Source organism: Helobdella robusta (genome assembly GCF_000326865.2).
Source record: "Helobdella robusta unplaced genomic scaffold HELROscaffold_49, whole genome shotgun sequence".
NCBI lineage: Eukaryota > Metazoa > Annelida > Clitellata > Rhynchobdellida > Glossiphoniidae > Helobdella > Helobdella robusta.
This window is the reverse complement of record NW_008705246.1, coordinates 596,301-619,166: the sequence shown is the minus strand read 5'-3', so window position 1 is coordinate 619,166 and position 22,866 is coordinate 596,301. Positions and strand designations below refer to the sequence as shown.

Genomic DNA, 22,866 nt, shown 5'->3' with positions numbered 1-22,866 from the left:
ATTATGTTTACCAATTCACATTTTCATATATTGATTAGTTCTACCCACTGTATTATTAGATTACACATATTTGTTATACTAAATCTCATACTTTAAGTTTTGTTATACACGAGGAATAAAATAAAATAATTTCATAGTGGTACAAACGGGTGAGGATCGCAAAATCGGCTTGAAAAAGATTGGTCACCGCCCACTCAGATTTTGACTCACCAATCTATTTAACAACCGCTTCATTAAATATTCATATCTAAATATAAAAAAAACAATTCAAATAATAAATAATCTGAACTAAATTGCAGTAGGAATAACACTTATCCTTTTCATTCATGATATGCTTTTCTATATTTCTGATATCCTTGGTGTTTGGAGGGCACTGGCGTATTTTAAAAACGTACTGGTTTTCCACAGTGCTAAATTGAAATTCGCAGGCAAACCACAAGCAACCATTAATTAATTAACTAACGTTTGTTTACGAAGGCCAGATCAAAAGTCGCGATGAGAATATAAAAATTAAAAGCTTTAATTAGATTAGATTAGAGAAGAAGGAAAATGATAAAGAACATGAGTGGCGGCAGAACGACGAGACTGTTGAAGATGATCATCATGGGAGCACCTGGCTCTGGGAAGGGAACCATTTCAAAAAGAATTGTCAGTGATCTTCACCTTCATTTCCTCTCAAGTGGGGATGCACTGCGAAATGAGATTGAATCAAAAAACGGTGTGTGACATTTTATTTGGCAAACTTCACTTTCTTGGCTGCCATATAATATAAATATTTAATTATTAAATTTTAATATATATATAAGATAAGTATACTTTATTTTATACTATATTATATTAAACTTTAAAGTATAGCTAGGTTACTTAATATAAGTAAGAATGTTACTGTTAGTGTTGTAATTGTAAGATATATTTAGTTGCATAGTTTGCATTTAAAATTTCTTAATTAATTAATTAAGTTTAGTTTACTTCACTTACTCTTTAGTAGTTTTAGTTCTTTACTTTAGTTTAGTTAGCTTAAGTCTTAATTAATGATAGACTTAATCACTTAACTATAGCCTATCATTAGCGATTAGCCTTTGTTTGAATAATGAATATATTATATAATAAGTATAATTATTAGTATTAAATTTATTAATATAATATTTATATTAAATATTTATAATTTATAATATTTATTAATATACAATTTAAATAATAAATTAATTATATGAATTGACTAACTAGAAGAATAAAATAGAAAGTAATAGTGGATTTATTTATTTATTGTGTTTTAAAGTAGTTTGTTCATTTTTAACAGTGCTTCTAGAGCTAGATTTGACAGATGGAAAAGTGTTATTGAAAAGAAAGGGTTAAAAGTTAATATTGGTAAGACGAAGGTAATGGTGAGTGGGGAAGGTGGGGAGCGAGTGATAAGTAAAATAGACCCCTGTGGGGTATGTGACAGGAGAGTGAAGGCTAACTCGGTATTGTGTATAGGATGTCAGAAATGGGTGCATAAGAGATGTAGTGGTGTGAGGGGGGCATTGAAAAAGGTGGAAGGCACGTTCAAATGTAAGAAATGTGTTCATGGTGTGATTAATAGGACGGACGCAAGGACGGGGTTGAGTGGTGGTTTTGAAAGAGTGGAAAGCTTTGTTTACTTAGGGGATAAGCTGAATGCGGATGGGGGATGTTTGAGCGCAGTTACGGTTAGAGTTCGTGTGGGATGGATGAAATTTAGGGAACTGGGTGGGGTATTGTGTGGAAAGAAATGGTCAGTGAAGATGAAAGGAAGGGTAGCGCAGCGATGTGAGAGCAGCGATGGTATATGGTGGTGAAACTTGGGTGTTGAGGAGAGAGGAGGAAAGTGTACTGCAGAGGGCTGAAAGAGCTATGGTGAGGATGATGTGTGGTATGGACATGTGTTGAGAAGGGATGAAAGGGTCAGGATTAGGCAAGCGTTGGAGTTCGAGGTTGAAGGAGTGGTAGGAAGGGGTCGTCCGCGATTGGGATGGAGAGAGCAGGTGGAGAAGGACAGGGTGAAAGCGGGGTTGCGTGATACTGAGGCGAGTGACAGATGTGGATGGCGTCGAGGGGTATTTCGGTTTCATCATAGGTAGCCAAACGGCAACCCCCAATCTCGGGGAAAATGCCGTCTAAACGTGTGTTGTTGTTGTTGTACTAGAGCTAGATTTACTATCATTAAAATTGTTAATTGCGTTTTTTATTATATCCACAGTGTACTTTATATTTGTAGTGTACTTTACACAGATAGAATTCTAAATTAATACTGTTGTGTATTGTTTGTATGTTATATATGTGTGCTTATACATGAAATCCAATCTAATCTGATTTTTATACATTAATATTTTTATTAAAAGATGTTGGTCGATTATGTGAAAAGTACATGAAGAAGGGTTTGCTGGTACCCGATGAGATACTCGATCGGATTATCTTTGATAAGTTGAAATCATTCAAGGATGCTGGCTGGCTCCTTGATGGTCAGACACATTCATTTGCATCACATTAAATTAACTTCACTCTTGTTCACTTGTTCTTATAAACAAAAGTCAGTGATCAGTTTCTCGTGTTTTCGCTCATGAGCATTTTGCCATGCATTAAATCATGCTTATTCGCAAAGATTGTGTAACTTCGTTATCAATGCTTCAGATTCTGAAAAGTGCAGGAGAGAGAATAATTGTTTTGTCACGAATTGTGCACATCAATTTAAATCTCGAGATTAACTTATTTTTTATGAATGGTGCTCTATTTTTTCTGTTCTCAATCATTCCAATCGCTTGGGGATTTTGTTTGATAAAAACCCAGATTATCATTTGTGTATTGTATTAATTTTTAATTTAGTTGACCACACCTTTCATGAACACAAACATGAACAAACACATGAAAACAAACATACACAAACACGAAGACACAAAGACGAAGGAACACTCAATTATCAACAGGAACGCAGATACATGAACACAAACATGAAAATGAACATGCAAACAAACACTGACATGAACACAAACATGAGCGTGCACACAAACTCTTACATGAATGCATGAACATGCAGGTTTTCCTCGCACCCTCACTCAAGCCATCGCCCTCTACAGAGAAGAACTCGTCCCCGACCTTGTCATTGACCTTCAAGTGCCCTTCGAAGTCATCATCGACCGACTGAAGGACAGATGGGTCCATCCTGGTAGTGGCAGGATCTACAACTTGCAGTACAACAAACCAAAAATTCCTGTTGGTGCATCTGTGGTTGTCTTTGTTGTTTTATATGGATTGGTTTGTTGTATGACTTAATGGTAGACATTTGTTGTTGTTGATATGTTGGCTGGTTGGGAATGTGGCTTGTCATTACAACAGGCTTTTGTCTGTTTAAAATGTGCTGAATGTCTTTACTGGATTTAGTATTAAATTCATAAACTGAGTTTTGAGGCCTGGAAATGATTATTTTATTTTTGGAATAGTAGTAACGATGTCGACGATGATGATGAAGTAATGATGAAGATGACATGATAAATAAGCAGATGAGTTGTTACTTTGCAGGGTTTGGATGACTTGACAGGTGAGCCACTGATCCAGCGACACGATGACCAACCCGATACTGTCCTCGCTCGATTGGAACATTACAAAGAACTCACAATTCCTGTCAGTGAGTTCTTCAGGTTTGATCATGGCTTCATTGTTTTTTGTTTTTAACATTTCTCATCAATGTTGTCAGAATATTTGTTTACATGCTTATGCGTTAGTGTATGTCTGTATTTGTGTTCCATTCATATTCAACAACACATCACCACATGTGGCAATATTTAAAAGTTTCGTCAGTGTCATCATCTTACAACAACAATAAAATCAAAACTGGATACCCACCAAATATTAGAGTTTTTAGCTGTGGTTATTTTTAAAAGCTGAATAGCTGAATATTGCAGTTACCGTTTTAGCCGTTTCGGCCACTATTTTTTCTGCTTCCAGAACAGTATTTCCTGATTATTATTAGCAAGAAATTTATTTTGGCCATCATTAAAACATCTAAAGTTGGCAAGAGGTTGATTATTACCTTGAAAAAGAATTGGACAGTTAATGAATATTTTCCTCTATAGCTTGTTTTTCATTCTAAAAATTGGAATTTGTTCAAAATGTTGGGTCGTTAAATATTTGGCTTTCGGCTTTGGTTGAAAAATGGATCAACTATTTGCTGCATCTCTAATAAGAACTAAAACAAAAATAACAACAGTAATGGCTTGTTACACATCACTGACTAACTGTAAAACCAGCAACATAAACATCAACAATGACAACATCAACATAAACATCAACAATGACAACATCAACAACTTAACACCAACAACAACAACCACAAAAAAACAGAGATCGACACAAGCTGGTCTCATTTACGGGATCCGAGTCGGACGTCATCTGGCCCGAGATCAGAAAGTACTTGCACGACTATCTAGACAGGAGGCAGGCTGAAGATGAGTCACAAATTTATCTCTGATGACGACGACAACGACGATGGTGGTGATGTTGATGATGATAATGATGATGATGTTATTGAGGATTTGGATTAGAATGACGATGATAAAAAAAATGATTTGATGTTGGATGCTATTTACCAGTTTAGTTTAGTTTTGCCGGTCAGCACATTTAACGAACACCAACATTTTAGAAATACATTAGAGATAACGCGTCTTCGTGTTTTGCCGCCTGAAAATGTTACTACCATAATTTTTTATACCCCCCTCCCCTCATCATCATTTTGATTGAGATTATTTTTTGATGCTTTTCTCTTTCAAGAGTTTTGATTCTGTGGGAATCACTTATGTTTGGCTCGTATGACTGCATTGAATTCTTAGGCCTTTTTATAAATGACTTATCACATGCAGTATATGATGTTAAACATGCAGTTGTACAATTCAATTCATTCTTTGTGATATTATTTACAACATCATTCATTTCTTGCTGTTGTTTCAGTATTAATGATAATATGATATCATCGACATCATAATGATAATAACAAATCATACTATCAACGAATGATAATAGTATCAACAGTAATAATAATCAATAATAATATCATCAACTTATTAGATAATAGCATATCAATATAGTACTATCAATGTGATATCATCAACATAAAAATATTGATATGATATCATCAACGTATTAATATAAATATTGATACGATATCATCAACATCGGCATCGATCACTCAATTAACTTAATTTAATTTGGTAGTAAGCTTGTTGCATACAAATTTAGTTACATGAATGCTATCCACCCGTTGTGCTGCAGCTAATAACAAACTAGTACTGCTATATCGATGAGTTCTTTTGTATTGCTTCGTGTCTCCATACTGTCATTTCATCTCAGTTGTGTTTTCATTTCTGTGTTTATTCATTCATTTTTTCATTCATTCTTCTTATTATTATTATATTATTTCTTCATTCATTCAATTATTCATTCAATCTTTCAAATATTCATTCAGGCATTCTCTTCTCTATTTAAAAGTCTGAGTTGAGCTTTACATTTGTTTTGTTTTGATGATTGCCTTCTTTTGTGTGCATCATCGTTCTACTTTTCTGACGTTATTTTATTACATTTTTCACAACAGCGTTGTGAATATATATGGTGCATATATACATATATACATATATGTATATACAACAAATATATATATTTTTGTATTGTATATGTTTATTTATAAATAAATAAATTTATTAAATTAAATTGGGAAAATATTATGTATAGATTTAATCATTTGTATTGATGCCTTACCTAGGTGCTTATGGAATGTGCCTTCATGTTGAACTTTTTTGTTGCAATTTATTTTATACAGATATTTTTTTATTCAATGAATTATTTCATCGGGGTCTTTTGTCTTCATGTAATCTTATGATGAAATTCTTGAAAACCATAAATATAGAAAGTCAAACTGAGTTTCTTCATCTATGGTGGAAACCCAATTGTCCAAGATTTTTATTGGAGACGGATTTTTTTAGGGATATTTTTCATCTGACTCAGAAAATTGTTAAGAGTTTGAAAATTTTTAAATTTGTTCATTTTAAAATTTTTTAAGATCGTGTTTTTATCGTGTATAGCGATACCAAATCATTTTATTGCTGAAAAAATGCTTATAATGTGAATCAAATCACATAATTTTTTATAAGTACTATAACATAAATGTAAAAAAATTCTAATAAGAAAAAACAATTAAATTTTTAACAATTAAATTTTAAGTATTTTAAAAGTATTTTTAATGTATTTTTCATTTATTAGTGGTATTTATTTACAATTAGCCTATATTTAGCAGAAGTTGAAAAATTTTTCTGGAAGTTGGAACCCGGAATCGAAGTCGGAAAATTTTTCCTGGAGTTGGAAAATTTTTAATCCGACTTCGACACCCCATAGGAGTCTTATAAAGGTTATGGAAGTTAATAGCTATCAAGAAGTCAGCGATAAGGCTGCACATACATCGGTACCATACCAGCCTTATTTTCAAGTAACTCCGATTTTTGTTGCAATTTAATATTTATATTTATTTTCATAAAATAACATAATGTGTTTGTATTTGATAGTTTTTTAACGGTTATGTGTAACATGTTTCATTTGTTTGCACAAATCCGCTTAATTTAAATGTTTTCCTGCAAGTATTTAACTGTAGAACTATAGTTTATTAAAATTTTTTTATTATTATTGTTAATCGATTCATGTTATTTTGATTTTTTGTCAAAAGCGAATGCCATTCAAATTGCCAGACATATTGTTGCCGTGTTGTATAGTTTGTACAGCTGACAATTTTTCAATAAATAATTCATATCCTTCCTCTAATCTGGTTCAGCTTTCACAAACTTAACGTTATAATTTATTCTAATTTAATGTTTCCACAAATCTGCTTGAATATTGAAAATCAATCAAGTAGAGTTATTGTACTTCGATTGTAAATACATTTGCCAGCTTATATATTTGACATTATATTGAATAGAAATTAATTTTTTGTTCACGTTGTCATTACGAATGCATAATATAATATTATTGTTTTTATTGTCAAATCATTTTTCCATATTTCAAGTTCATGAGGTGTTTTGCATGTATTGTCCATTTATTCATTTTCCAGACTTTATTAATTATCATTTAAATTGAAAAAAATAAAATTACTTACCAAACCAATGATGTGAAATTCTCGCGAATTTAATTATGATATTTTCGGAGGTGGTTTGTTGTGCTTGTAACTAAAATTTAACCAACTAACCAACCAACCACACAAAAGATTGCACATTGGTGTGATGCTTTCTTACCAACTTCATTGCTATTGTTTTAGCTGTCATTCACTTTAATCCATATATTTTTGGATTCCTTGTTTTGTGCAAAATGTATTTAATAAAGAAATAAACTTTATGATACAAACAACAATTTGTAGAGTCCTATTCTACTTTATACCCATGATTAAATTTCAAACTGGAAACAAATCAAATAGCTGTTTGACGACCCGTTTGAACCATTGAATAAATTTTATTTAAAAACAACATTTTTGATGATCATTGTTCAAATACTTTTCTTGGCGCCCTTTGTTAATCAATATCGTAAGCCAAAATTTTTACTTGTGCCATCTAATTGGATGATGAAAATAGCCACCAAGAGTACTGCTTAGTCTTTAATGGTAGGTTATAACATCCATGCACTTCTTTTTTTTATTATTCTTTAAAATTAGGATCTGACAGACGCAGAAACTGTTACTGCATGCTTATAACTTGTAACTTCTTGATCTCGCTACCGCAACCACAACTTCTGTCGCACCTGGAGCGAAGTAAAGAGCAAGAAGTTAAAGTTTCTGAAGACTGCCAGCAATGCGACGGTCACTTTATGTTGTATTCTCTATATTATATTTTTATATAATATAGAAATGTTATTATTCCCTATATTTTCGGCATTGGTTTGAGTAGTTTTACAAAGTGACCAAACCGTTTATTCGATGAAAATAGTTAATTTTTCGTAGATTTATTGATATATTAAAAATTCTAACTCTGCGGCTGTCGATAGTTACCTTTCGTAGTCATCCACGCTAGTATAAGTGTCAGTGAGAGTGTCATAATTTGTGCTGTCAACACCACTATTGTTTCCATCATCGTATTTCTCATCGTCAGTGGTTCTTTAAGCGTCATCGCAGCTGCTACCACGCACATCGTCTGGCCTACCAATAACAACCTGGCTGTTTCCAGCTTCACTGATAACAATATTACCTTCCACAACAATATTATCAATATCATTATTTAATAGTTTCAACCAGTGGCGGATCTAGACAACTTTGACCGGGGGGGGCCAAAATTTTAAAAATGCTTAAAAGTTTAAATTTTTTTTCAAATTTGGACAGGGGACCAAGATTTGTGGTAGCGTGGCCAAAATTAGGCTGGCGACATTTTTTTGATATAAAATAGTGTTTTTTATGCCGTAGCTGAGTTCTTTTAATAAATATACTGCTCACAACTAGGTGATGGTTTCTCCGGCCTTACCCCAAGATGTATATGAATGAATATGTATAATACATATACATTCAGTGGCAGATCTTGTACAATGTACATTCAGTACTGTATTTTAATAGCGCTCTGAAATACCCCTGATTGTTACCAGATTTAAAATCTAATGCACCGTCATCCCGGTGTCCACGCAAAGCAAAATTTTGTCTTCCACAAAATTTAATAGTTTCAATAATAGTGTTAAGCAATTTTCTGTTTTGCTCTATTTTTGAGGAAAGAGCGGAGTTTGATAACTTTAAAACATTAGTTTTATTTTTAATCAAACTCAGAAAAATTTTTGATTTTCTATAGCCTCTCAATGAAAAGGTGTCGCTTGATGACAGTGACATTGATCTAAAGCTGATTTATAACGATTTAAACAAATACTCCGGCTGAGCCACATGATGTGGATGTCGATTTGCATAAAGTACACAAAGCCTACAGAATGCTCCTTTTTTCCAAACCAGAATAAGACAGCCAGGAAAATTCTTGAAACCATTGGAATTTAAAAAACCGTTTTTTTTATCTTCTAACACAAATGGAAATTTATTATTCTCGTCAGGTTTCCATGGATTTTTCAAAAGATCATATCTTAAAGCATTCGAAATGCTTGGGATTTCTGCAGTGCATATTATCCAATATCTTAAGGTATTGTTTCCTTTGAAAAATTCTGACATGAATTACCAGTTTTGTCTGGAACATCAGTCATGTCATTGTTTAAATTTAATGAAAGACCTTCTTCCAAGACATCAGATTTTATAATTGCAATAAAAAACGTTGAGATTAAATTTTTTAATTTTCCTACCAGACCTGAATGGTTAAATAATACAAAATTAATTCAAGTCTAGTCAGGTAATGACTGGTACGCATTAATCCTAACCCAAAAAATGTTTTTATTATTCAGCTTATTGCTAATTTTTTTAGTTGAAAACACAAAATTATTTCATATGCAATTATTGAAATATCTAGGTATTACCATTAACGGCCTCAACTGTATTGAGATCATCGCACTGCTTTTGTTTTTTTTGCTGGAGTCGGTTGAAAAAAGTTTAAAATACTTTTTTTTTAAAGACATTTTTTTTTATGTTAAAACGAATTAAAATTCAAACTGATTTTATGAAACACAAAAAAATAATATAAGATGCGCCAAATCGTAAATGGAATAAAATGTTAACTGCGAACAAAACATAAAATTATGAAAAGTCTAAATAAGTAGACTATAATATTTTTTGATTTACTTTTTGTTGATATTAGTTTTCAATAAAAGTAATATACTAAGAAAACATGAATTATTTTTATTTTGTGCCGCAAAACACTATTTAAGTTTAAGTTAAATTCTGAAATAAACTTGTATCATATTTATATAATAAATCCACGTTATTTTTTATTGTTAAAAAGAGTCGAACTCAAAATTTTTTTTTTAATATTTAACGCTGTCTTGAATTGAACTGATGATATCGGCCCGCCCCCCCCCCCCCTCTAAATCCGCCACTGGTTTCAACGTCATCATCGTAATCATCATCATCAACGTATTTATTAATAATATCAACAGCATCGTCATCAGCAACTGTTTTTTTTGCTTATTATTTCTTTCAACATCGTCATCTCTGTCCTGAACTGATGATGTGTAAGATTCGTTCCATGGAGATTTTTCATCATTCAAATACCTGAGCAGATTGGTTTTCTGTACGATATTATCCTTCCTTCCTGTTTGCGTATCCATGTGAATTAAAAATGTAGAGACAGTCGTTGGTGACAATGCATGGAGACGTGTTGATCGACATTTTCAATCTCAACGCTACTGACCTAGACCACTGGTCAGTTTCACACTTATATATCTCTCCATCTTATACAGAATAATATTTAGATGAGTAATTCAAAATAAAATATTCACTGAAATAATTTAGAAACAAAGTTCTAATTTAACTTTGAATATTACATGTCTATTAAACAAATGTTACTTAATCTTGAAAAATAAGTTAAGAATAACCAGATACCTCAACATAACCAAATACTAAACCAAAAAATTTAAACCAAATGCAACACCATATATGGCATCATAGATCAAAGAAAACATCATCATCATTAGCAACAAGACAAATGACCAAGCTGATTATTGAGAAAATTTTGTAATTCTTCTTCACTTTCATTTTCTTTTACTTTCAGTTTTCAAGCGTTTTTATTGTTTCGAAAATTTTTAAGACTTTTTATTTAACTTTAGTGTAGGTATCAAGCTATCAGAGAAGTAATCAAAACAAGCTGTCTATTCTATACAACCATGAATTCCTATGCATTTGTTCAAGCAGTATTGTGTTTTTTGTCACTAAATAAATTTTTTTTGTTTGAGATCATTGAAAAAATTTAGAAATAAATATAATCCATGCAAAGAATTTAACAATGGAAATATTTCAGAAGACATTTACAAAACAGTTTTTCATTCTTGACTGTCACAACATTTGGAATTGAATTATGAAGGTGGAGAGATTACAAAAATTGAGAACGTTTGCAGTCAGCATTTTCGATTGGTTGAAATTTGATTTTGAACAAAACGAAGCATTTCTTTTTCGATGAAACCTTTTCGATATTTTTTATGAAACGGAAATTGAGTTGTGTTACTGGATTGTGTTTTGCAGCGAGATGTGAAAATTTTAGGAAACGCCAAACATTCGCTAACTTAGTAACACACATGTGTGCGAATGGCATAATTTGTTAAAAAATATGATAAAAAATTTGTGGCAACATTTCCAAACCAGTCCAATTTAACCTGGCAGCTATGCACCAGATATTCATATTTTGGGTTCCATATTTGCAAGTTTGCACAAATTTTTAAGTCCTTTGTTTGAATGATAAAGCCCTTATTTTCGTTTTTTTGTATAAATTAGTTAATTTTTCATTTGAATGTTTTTTAACTCTTTGCAGCTCCCAGTTTGGTGGTATGGTACCTTAATTATTTTGATTTAGTTTAATTTAACATAATTTACACAATTTCGTTTAATCCCATTAAAAAATAAATGCAATATAACTTACAAATTATTGATTAATTTATTTAAAAAACAATACTTAATTACTTAATTAATCAATCAATAATCATCGCTAATAAAATTTACTATAAAAGGTTAATGTTTACAAACTATCAAATCAACTTTCCAAAACTATCCACTTTAACAGTTCACTAACCTTTATGCAAAATACAATAAAAGCACAGTCAAATATAAAACATCGCTTTCGACACTAACAATCAATCGCCTTCTAACATCAAACATTCAACAATAACCATTCAAAATCCCGCACGTCTTACATACCCGTTCTACGGACGCTTCTCGAATGTCCTAGATATCTAGCAGTCGGAAGTTTCTAGTCCTTCCTCGAACTGTATGCGTTCGTTCCGCCACTAGATTTCTAGCGAATATGAAGGTTATAACAATCTTATTAAACATTTTTTTAAAATATTTATTTAGTTCAGCCATTCATTCAATTGATTATCAATATTAACTTACAATTTTGCACAAACAGAAACTACTTAAAAATTTTAAAATTAATTCAGTACACTACAAGTCACATATCCCGTTGTTACAAACTACTATCTCGGTAATTTTAATCTGGTAACATGTACCAATATGCATCAACATGTTTTAATATTATTTAATATTTTATGTAAACTTGTGTTCGACCCCTTTGTATTTGTCATTATGTAGTTATTTTTAATAATAAGGTTAATTAAATAAGGTAATAAGGTAAGGTAAATAACGAAATAAGGTTAATTAAAATTTTTCCAACAGTTAAAATTTTTAGTTTGATTGCTGCAATCAAGGCTGGTTTATATAACGATCAAACCAAAGAAACTGCTTTACAGAATTGTCAAAGTTAAGTTGATTGTAAAACTTGATCTTAGTTTCAACAAAGATCATTTAATGTACTTTTAATTTACAAGCACAATTGTAAATTATTAAACCTAATAAATTTTTTATTAATTTTTTTTGTCTATGTTTGCAGCAAGTTTCTCAAGTAAATTTTTTGCTAATCAGTTCTGGTCTTCGGTGTCGGCAATACTTTTAATGCCGAGTATCAAACTTGGTATCGTCGCTACTTTTTAGACAGAAAAAATTGATGATATTTCGTGCTGATACCTTTAAACATCAAGGGGACATATTTTTATTAAAAATTATTTCAATTTTCAAAATTAAGTAAGTTAAATCAACGTTGAACTGGAAACATAAAAGATTTGGCATGTTTGTATTTTTGCGCCAGCTTTCAAATTACGTCATCAATTTTTGTATCTTTGTTCTTCTGGCATACGTTAACTGAATATTATGTCACTTACAAACTATAGCAGTTTGTAGAAATCAAACTAATTTTTTTATATTTTCACGGTACATGTTTTGATTTACTTTACTCAAAGTTGACATTTGAGCTCTTAAAATAGGCTATTTTAGTGTGCTTAAAAGAAAGAACTAAAAATGGAAATGTAAGTAACTATGAGTGTTTTCAGTTTTCTTTTCAGGAGCAGCTTTTACTCCTCCATCTGACATTGATCATTGCCAATCGTAATCGCTTTTTCTGAAAATATTATAAGAAGGACGCTCACTTTAATGTTTTTAATACCACATTAAAACGTGTTTACACAGAGTTATTTTTTTACAAATTCATGATATTACAAAAAAACTAGAAAACACTTGGTTACATTGTTGAAAAAATTTGACAGCTGCACACACACACACCACTCATATCTGGTAACATGTACCAATATGCATCAACATATTATTTAATATTTTATGTAAACTTGTGTTCGCCCCCTTTGTATTTGTCATTATGTAGTTATTTTTATTTGGACTAATCTCTAATTTGTCATGTTATATTAATTTAATGCAATTTTATTCAAGGTTAACTCCTAATTTTTCATATCCTCGAGGAAGGGTGATTATGAGGATGAGGAGTTGCGTTGTGCCATCCTTCTGGTCCTCTGTGCTGTATCTTCTGTGATCTATCGGATCGACCGCTATGAAATCACGACAAATTGGACAAAATGGTTTTACGTCCAGCCAACTGTTGATACAGTCATCGTGGAAGACGTGGTAGCATGGAAACTCTTTCACGCAGGAACTCTCCATTAATTGTTCCTTACAGATTACACATTCACTGTAATGAAATCTTTCTTTGTGGTACGGAAGGTGATATACACGGTGGCGGTAGTTTGACAAAGCATCGATGAACGAATCGTGATGACGAATTGTACAATTCATGGAAACACCGCTGACGACCAGATCCAAACGAGTTTCGCGTATTGTAACATTTCTGGCACTCAACTCTTCAAAGTAGAAGTCCTGCACTTTCACTGACAAGTCATAACTCATCTTGCCGTAAAATCTGTTGGAAGCCGTACTGGGTTTCTTGTCATCCATTTCCATTGATATTTTCATCTGATCCATGTTATGGAGTAAGTTTTCAGTTTCCAGTTCTGATAGCTCATGCTTATTTACACTGAAAAATATTTGGTAGCTCTCTAACATGAACCTGTCATTATCCTTCCTCCATTCAGTTAAGTAATTATTTGCTACTTCCTCCATGCAGCTTAAAACGTTCGAATTTGGTGATGAACTCATTCTGATCAGTAAGAATTTTTGTCGAAATATTTGATAGCTCCGAAATAAGGTTAATTAAAATTTTTCCAACAGTTAAAATTTTTAGTTTGATTGCTGCAATCAAGGCTGGTTTATATAACGATCAAACCAAAGAAACTGCTTTACAGAATTGTCAAAGTTAAGTTGATTGTAAAACTTGATCTTAGTTTCAACAAAGATCATTTAATGTACTTTTAATTTACAAGCACAATTGTAAATTATTAAACCTAATAAATTTTTTATTAATTTTTTTTGTCTATGTTTGCAGCAAGTTTCTCAAGTAAATTTTTTGCTAATCAGTTCTGGTCTTCGGTGTCGGCAATACTTTTAATGCCGAGTATCAAACTTGGTATCGTCGCTACTTTTTAGACAGAAAAAATTGATGATATTTCGTGCTGATACCTTTAAACATCAAGGGGACATATTTTTATTAAAAATTATTTCAATTTTCAAAATTAAGTAAGTTAAATTAACGTTGAACTGGAAACATAAAAGATTTGGCATGTTTGTGTACAAAGTCACGTAGACAAATTGAAACGGACAAAGTGAATTCTGCAAAGCTTGAATTCTACCCAAAGTAAAATTAATACATCGTAAAGTAACAATGAGCATAACTATTAAATATTGTTTTCATTTATTTTTTTATTAAAATTTTTCAACTATCCCGTTAAATTCTCATTCTAGTGAGTCATTTTGTGACACAGAGTTATATTTAACAAATACATGATATAACAAAAAAAAAACTAGAAAACACATGGTTACATTGTTGAAAAAATTTGAAATTTTCTGTTGACAGCTGTACACACACACCACTCATATGTGTGCACACATTTGTAGTTCATAGTTACAAGCAATCATACACACACATCACACAAAAACACACACGAACACACACATATGCACACACAAACACAAAACACACACACAAGGAAACGTGGAAAACAGTTCGAGATTCAGCAACGTTTAATTTACAAATCAAATAATTCAATTTTTTTTTTATTATTCTTTAAAATCAGGATCTGACAGACGCAGAAACTGTAACAACTTGCAAGGCAGTGAAACAAAATTAAACAAATAAGTGAAAAAATAAATACAAAAAGTGAGGAAGGGAAAAGATAAAACATGAAAAATAAAATATGTTAGAATAAAATAGATAATAATAAGACAAATAAAAGAAAAGTAATTGACGATGGAATATAAAATGAAGTAACGGCAAATTGATAGACTAGATGATGACTTAGTGGGTTAGTGAGGTGATCGATTGATAACGGCTAGGCCTGTGTGTGAAAAAGTTTAATGAGTATTAATATATTTGGTGACTTATTAATAGACTAAATGATGACTTAGTGAGTTAGTGAGGTGATCGATAAAAGTGAGGTGATCAATAAGTAAAAACTAGTTCAGTAATGATGAAGGGCTAATATGTTTGAGGTGTCTTGTGATGAAGGTCTTTTCCTGCAATTAATAAAGCACTTGCCATTCTCGCCATGATATGTAGAAACTTTCGTAATTTAAGCAAATTTTATTTCTTACAGCTATACAAAGGTATATATATATATATGATTGTATATATATATACATATATACATTTATATGTATGTGTAATGTATACATGTGTAGGGATAGTACGTATGTGTATCGTACATTTTATTTTATTTAGGTATATTTTATTTAATGGTGCTTTGTATCAGTTTTTGTGTGGATGTATGTGCATACGTGAGTCTGAATGTACGTGTATATTGTATATAATTTATTGGTCAGGTTATGGGTGCTTTATGTGGGTGTGCTTACGTCTAACAAGTATATATTTGTGACGGTTATAACGCTATAAAATATACATTCCTCTTATTAGAAAAGCCAAACGAAGAAGAGCCATATTCCAAAGATCTTTCCAACTAACGTGTCTCTGCAACACTTTTTCCCACAAAGACCATCTGCCCTGATGACTCTGCTGCATTGATGCCTCGACTCTTTCTTAGTTGTACTCATCACGCCTTTCTTCAATAATCTTTTGAACTTTTGTTTTGTTAATATATATCCATGATAAGATTTCAACAATTGGAAATATTTCAGAAGACATATGAGACATTTACAAAACAGTTTTTCATTCTGGGCTGTCACAACATTTGGAATGAAATTATGAAGGTGGAGAGATTATAAAAATTGAGAACGTCTGCAGTCAGCATTTTCGATTGGTTGAAATTTGATTTTGAACGAAACGAAGCATGTTTTTTCATTAAAGCCTTTTCGATATTTTTTATGAAACGGAAATAGAGTTGTGTCCAAATTCTCATGGTAGTGAAAGTCATTTTGTATTTTTGCGCCAGCTTTCAAATTACGTCATCAATTTTTGTATCGTTGTTCTTCTGGCATACGTTAACTGAATATTATGTCACTTACAAACTATAGCAGTTTGTAGAAATCAAACTAATTTTTTTATATTTTCACGGTACATGTTTTGATTTACTTTACTCAAAGTTGACATTTGAGCTCTTAAAATAGGCTATTTTAGTGTGCTTAAAAGAAAGAACTAAAAATGGAAATGTAAGTAACTATGAGTGTTTTCAGTTTTCTTTTCAGGAGCAGCTATTACTCCTCCATCTGACATTGATCATTGCCAATCGTAATCGCTTTTTCTGAAAATATTATAACAAGGACGCTCACTTTAATGTTTTTAATACCACATTAAAACGTGTTTACACAGAGTTATTTTTTTACAAATTCATGATATTACAAAAAAACTAGAAAACACTTGGTTACATTGTTGAAAAAATTTGACAGCTGCACACACACACACCACTCATATGTTTGACACATTCGTAGTCCATAGTTATACACAATCACACACACACATCACACACACACGCAAACATACACAAAACACACACACCAGGAAAAGTGGCAGACAGTTCGAGGTTCTGCGACGTTAACGTCTACGTCGTAATTTCCATCCTGTCACTACGATAATTGTTGTTATCTGCAGTGGTGTTCCACAGGTGAGTGTTCTAGGACCTATGCTTCTTTTGTTTATGTTAACGATATGATCAGTGTCTGCGTTGGAGACGTTGATATAAACCTGTATCTCTATGCAAATGATGCTAAAGTGTTCAAACCTATAAAGAGGGAAGAGGGTATGATTAGCTTGCAGAATGTTTAGATAGAATTGTTGATTGGTGTAATGTTTGGAAAGTTAGTATTAACATTGATCAGTGTGTAGTTATGAGACAAGGGGCAACATAGATGTGAGTCTGCGTTACAGTACTGAAAACAAATACTTAGAATGCAAAGAATTGCGGCATTTGAGTGTTGTATTTGATAGTAAATTGAAATTTATAAATCAAATATATAATTCAATTAATAAAGCACTTGCCATTCTTGGCACAATAGGTAGAATATGCAGTGTGTGAAGGACGTGGACCGTGAAAGAAATAAAAGATATTGAAAGAGTTCAGAAGAGGGCCGCGAAAATGGCGAAGATTTGTTCCAGTTTAAGTTATATTGAAGGATTGAAATTTCTCGATCTGCCTGCATTGGCATATCGTAAAAACAGAAAAGATATGATTTTGCTTATTGATATGTTGAAGATAGAATCCGATGCTAGTCATCCTGTCATTGAAAAGGTGCCTGATAACAAACAAGAAGCCATCAATTAAAGCTCAAAGTTAGAACTTTCAATAAAAATTTAAGAAGGTATTATTTTACAAATCGAGTCGTTATATTGCGGAACGACCTTCCTGAAGAAATGGTTGTTGAATTTAAGAAGAATTTGGACAAACATTGGTTTAACATTGGACAAACATTGGTTTAACATCCCTTGGAAGGTATTTTAATGTTATAAATTGTAAAAATTAAATGATTGTTGGATCGTACGTTTCATTTATTAATTCAACATTTACAATTTGTAAAATGATTGCAATTAAATTTATTATTTTATATGTAGTTATTTATTATTAATGAAACATTGATTTTTTTTTCATTTCATTCAAATTTTTTTTTATTTATGGTTTTATTTATTTATGTATCAATTTGTTATATTTTATTTTATGAATATGTGTGTATACATATAGTATGTATGATGTGATTGGATGTACTGTACATATATGTATGTGTGCTGGTTTTTTTAATTATATAATTTCTATTTATGTATAAATATTTACTACATAGTTATTTAATTTTATAGGTATGTGAAAACTCCGTTGAGTCAAATCATCGAAAAGTCCTCAGAGTCCACGTCGAAAAATGTTTCGGCCCTGAACAACCATCTTTGTTGACCACCTTCTCGATGACTGTCGATTTTTCAGCTGTGTTGGTCTGCTATTTATACCAAAATTCTGCTTTAAATTTCCATTACATATTATTCATTAACGACCTGGCTTATGTTAATTCAATATTTAAACTCATCCTATATGCTGATGATGCTAGTTTCTTTTATGCATCTAAGTCCCTAACTCAAGATACTAATCTCATAAACACTAATTTAAAACTTATTACCAACTGGTTTTCTCAAAATAGTTTAAAAGTAAACTATCAAAAATGTTTTTACATGTGCTTTGGTCCGAAGATCCTCACAAATACATTTGCACTTCTGAATTTACACCTTAATAATCATTTGATTGAAAGGAAAACCAGTGCCAAAATATTGCGTCTCGTTGTTTCTGATAATTTGTCGTGGGCTGAACATATTGATTCGCTGGCGTCTCGAAATTAGCAAAACACTGGGATTGTATTACAAAATTAGGCATAAGCTTAGTATTCCTACGTTTTTACAATTGTACTACGCTTTTATTTTCCCTCATCTTTCGTATTGTAATATTATTTGGGGTCACTCTCCAAAAACTCATATTTTAAAATTTAAGTTGCAAAAAAGATTTATCAAACTTATATATTATCTTACACAAACTGACCATGTTGATGATTACTTTTTCTCTTTAAACGTGCTAACCATATTTCAATTATTTATTTTTAATGCATTCCTTTTCATGTATAAATTTATGAATAACCGATTACCTTCTAACTTTTCTAATTTTTTACTACATAAACCTAATTTCTAATTTTTTACTACATAAACCTTTTAACTTTACCCGGCATTTTATTCCTTACATTATTCCCTTTAGCAGATTAAAAATTCTAAATGATAGCATTTTTATTATGGCGCCTAAAATTTGGTTTAAACTTCTGCCACAATCTATCACTTCTCTCTCCAAACCGGGTTGTTTCAAACATCATTGTAAAACTTTTCTTTTATCCTGTACACATGGTATCACTATTTAGGTATGCTATGTTATTATACATATATGTGGGTTATATATATGTTGCTATAGGATTAGGAATGTATAAATGTGTGTGTATGTGCGCATATGTGTGCATGTGTATAAATGTGTTTATATGTAAACATGTATAAGCTCGTGTTTGTATGTGTTTTTTTTACTTTGTCAATAACGAATTTTTATTGGTTTATTCGCTGAACTACGTGTCAATGTTTTTATGCTGTTTTAATCCATTATATTGTCAATATTTTTTGTAGCCTGTACGCAAGTTTAATTTTAAAGTTCTGTTTGTATAATGTCTATTTCTTTATTTTAAATGAAATTTTTCTGTTTAACGGTCGTCTATCATAAGATCTTTTCTTTTTTGATCTCCGTATCATTTTCATTTCTTACAATTGTTTGATTTGAATTGATGAATAAATAAAATATTAAAAATATTAAAAAAATATACCAGGCTTGCTAATTTAGCCGGCACTCTTTTCTATTTCTATTCAGCCACAACTAATACAGCGCTTATGAGAACACTGTAAGGTTTATAATCGACGCTTTATAAATTTCCAAATAATAATAATAATAATAATACGAATCTTGCTCTGCGCTACTAATAACTTCTTTCATGCATGCTGTACGCTTCCAGCATGACAGTCCCAACTCTCTGAAAAGTGTATACATCGACGCCCCCACTGTTCCTCTTGCACCAGCCTCAGCAGCGTAGAACCTGGTTTTGCATCCTTTCTTGTTTAACTGTTCATACTTTGCAGTTTTTACATCGTGGCTACTAAGCATGTTATCTTCGTACGACACAGTTAGTTCAATAACGATAAGTGAATTCGCATTCTCAGATGCCACCACCATGTCAGGCCTCATGTTTGTTTTTTTGATGTACGTTGGAAAATTACATCTTTCTTCCAAATCAGCGTACACAACCCAATCGTTTGCGTTTTTTAAAATACCATCTTTCATTCGGTCATATTTGACGTTTCTGCTTTGTCCTTCTCTTAGAAAATACATCTTCGTGTTTTCCGCAGACTGAGGTTTGGCGTCATTGCAAGCGGAACAGACCGTGGCACCATGTGTACCGACCGTGGCCTAGATCATACCGACATGACGACAGCACGTGCGCTAGTGTCTTGTGACTTCCGCAGATTGTACATTTGTTTTATGCCGACTGATTTCACCGAACCAAATTAGCTTTTGTTGGCAGCTTGTCGGACATTCCTCTTATTAGAAAAGCCAAACGAAGAAAAGCCATATTCCAAATTTCTTTCCAACTAACGTCTCTCTGCAACACTTCTTCCCACGACGACCATCTACCCTGATGACTCTGCTACATTGATGCCTTGACTTTTTTTCTGTTGTACTCCTCATGCCTTTTTTCAATAATCTTCTGAACTTTTGTTTTGTTGTTGACCTTTGACCACCACCTATTTTGAAATCAGCCTTTGCCGTGTTTTGTGCTTTGCACTACCCCAACAATCTCTTTAAGTTTCAATGATTATTCTGCCAAGTCTATTTCATTTTTGGCTTTCTATTTTTTCCCGTTTTCAACAATGGCTTAACTTGGGTTATAAATTCGTCTGCCAAGGTGTCAAGCAGCCATTAACACCTTACTTTGGTGCATTTGAATTCCTCAACTACTGACTTGAATGGTAGTTTTAGAACTGTTTTTTGGCTATAAAAAGCAAGTGAAGTCAAACCCGCAGGCAGACCAAGATATTTTCTTGTATAACGGTTGGTTTTCTTTTGCCAATTTTTCCACAGTGTTTAGGTTGAACTCATACACTGACAAAGGCCATAGTAGTTTTTGGATCACTACAAACTGTGTCAACCAGACTATAAACTGTTTGGCTTTCTGTGTTTACCGAATATATTTGTATTGGTCAGGTTAATATATAGATATTAATCCTTATTGTTCATTACTATACTTTGTGTGACATTTTTATAAACATGATTGTATTTATGTGTTTAAGTGTTTGTATAGATGTCTGTGTAGGTATGTTTGATTAAGATAACTATTATTATTATCTCTATCATATATATGTGTGTATTATACATATGTATATGTAATGTGTAGGGATAGTGCGTATGTGTATCGTACATTTTTATTTTATTTAGGTATATTTTATCTAATGGTGCGTTGTATTAGTCTATGTGTGGATGTATGTGCATATGTGTGTCTGAATGTACGTGTATATTGTATCAATATCAATTTTAAGTAATATTTTTATTAAAAATGTTAATAACAATTTGCCCACCACCAACAATTGATGTTCAATTTTCATACAAAAACAATTAAAATCAATGTTTGTAAAATCTTACAGGTTTCATAATCTACTTCAAAATTTGTAAAATCTGTCAAACTTTGATACAAAACCCTGCGGTATAAAATATTTGATAATTGAATTTGATAATGAAATATAACCATAAAAAATATAATATTCATCTTTTCGCTATCACTTTAGACCGCTAAACATATCTGATTAAAAACAACAAAACATTTCTATTAAAAAAATAATTTAGTGACATCATTATTACAAAACATTGAAAACATTTGTAATGCAAATAGGATATTGTTCAAAGTGTGTGTATACAATGGGACAAAAAATAACTAACCAATCATTTGGTTGGTTATTTCGGGAAATGAACCTGCAGCCACTGAGCGAGTTCTCCTTGAGTCCTTCTTCTCCAATTGATGTTCATCTGGATGACATCCAACAGGTAATGGTTCTGGCGAGGTTCGTCTGCCATGTTGGCATCCAAGAAAGTTTTCAACTGCAAATATTTGATTGGAACATGCGGGTAAACTTAAATAAGATGAACCGTGTTTTCTGCGCTTAATTGTACGTACAAATTTTAAATAGTGTGTTTGTGGCAGGCAACCAAGTTGTAATATTGAAAATTTATTCCGAAATAAAACTTTGAATACATTTAATTAAATTAAAATGCTTAATTTGATTCAAAATACTTGAAAATTAAAAAATCACTGGGGAGGGTTGTTTAACATCGCGGAAATGGCGCTATAGAAACAAACAGATTGCTTGATTGATTTAAACAGTTGAACCCAACACGACTATCAACTCCAACAATTTTAAGAAATTAGAATTTATCTATTAACATTATTACATTTTTACAATTTACTTTTTAATAACTTGAAAAAATTAATTTGAATTGATTTTTAGTACCTCATTTTAGTGTCTGGCCAAATCGGAAATTTAATTTTTCCTAAATAATTCCATCCCTCATCTGAAAAACCACAACATCAAAGCAGAAAAGTCAAACATAACAAAAATGATGTAAATAACACCATTAGACACCCACTTTTTATTGATCGTTTCCAAATTTTGTCTGATAAAATTCCACTGTATATCAACCATTGTAGGGTTTTTCGCAATGTTACTTAGCATCATAAGAAACTTCTAATTCATAATTACTGAATTCATGGACGTATCTAATAGTCTGATTTGTAACCAAAGTAAATAG

General features: G+C 31.7%; 2 protein-coding genes across 2 annotated transcripts; one reads left to right on the top strand and one right to left on the bottom strand.

Moving 5' to 3' along the window:
• Positions 1-561: 561 nt before the first annotated feature.
• Positions 562-4,628, top strand: HELRODRAFT_114439 (hypothetical protein; the record flags this gene model as incomplete). The annotated part of the gene is made up of 5 exons (XM_009026773.1): positions 562-718; positions 2,364-2,483; positions 3,056-3,231; positions 3,538-3,657; positions 4,361-4,628. The coding sequence occupies 5 exons, from the start codon at positions 562-564 to the stop codon at positions 4,484-4,486; spliced, it is 699 nt and encodes a 232-aa protein (XP_009025021.1). The 3' UTR covers positions 4,487-4,628.
• Positions 4,629-13,435: 8,807 nt separating this feature from the next.
• On the bottom strand, positions 13,436-13,639 carry HELRODRAFT_127552 (hypothetical protein; the record flags this gene model as incomplete). The annotated part of the gene is made up of 1 exon (XM_009026772.1): positions 13,436-13,639. A coding segment is annotated over one exon (204 nt), but the record flags the coding sequence as incomplete, so codon positions are not given.
• Positions 13,640-22,866: the final 9,227 nt, after the last annotated feature.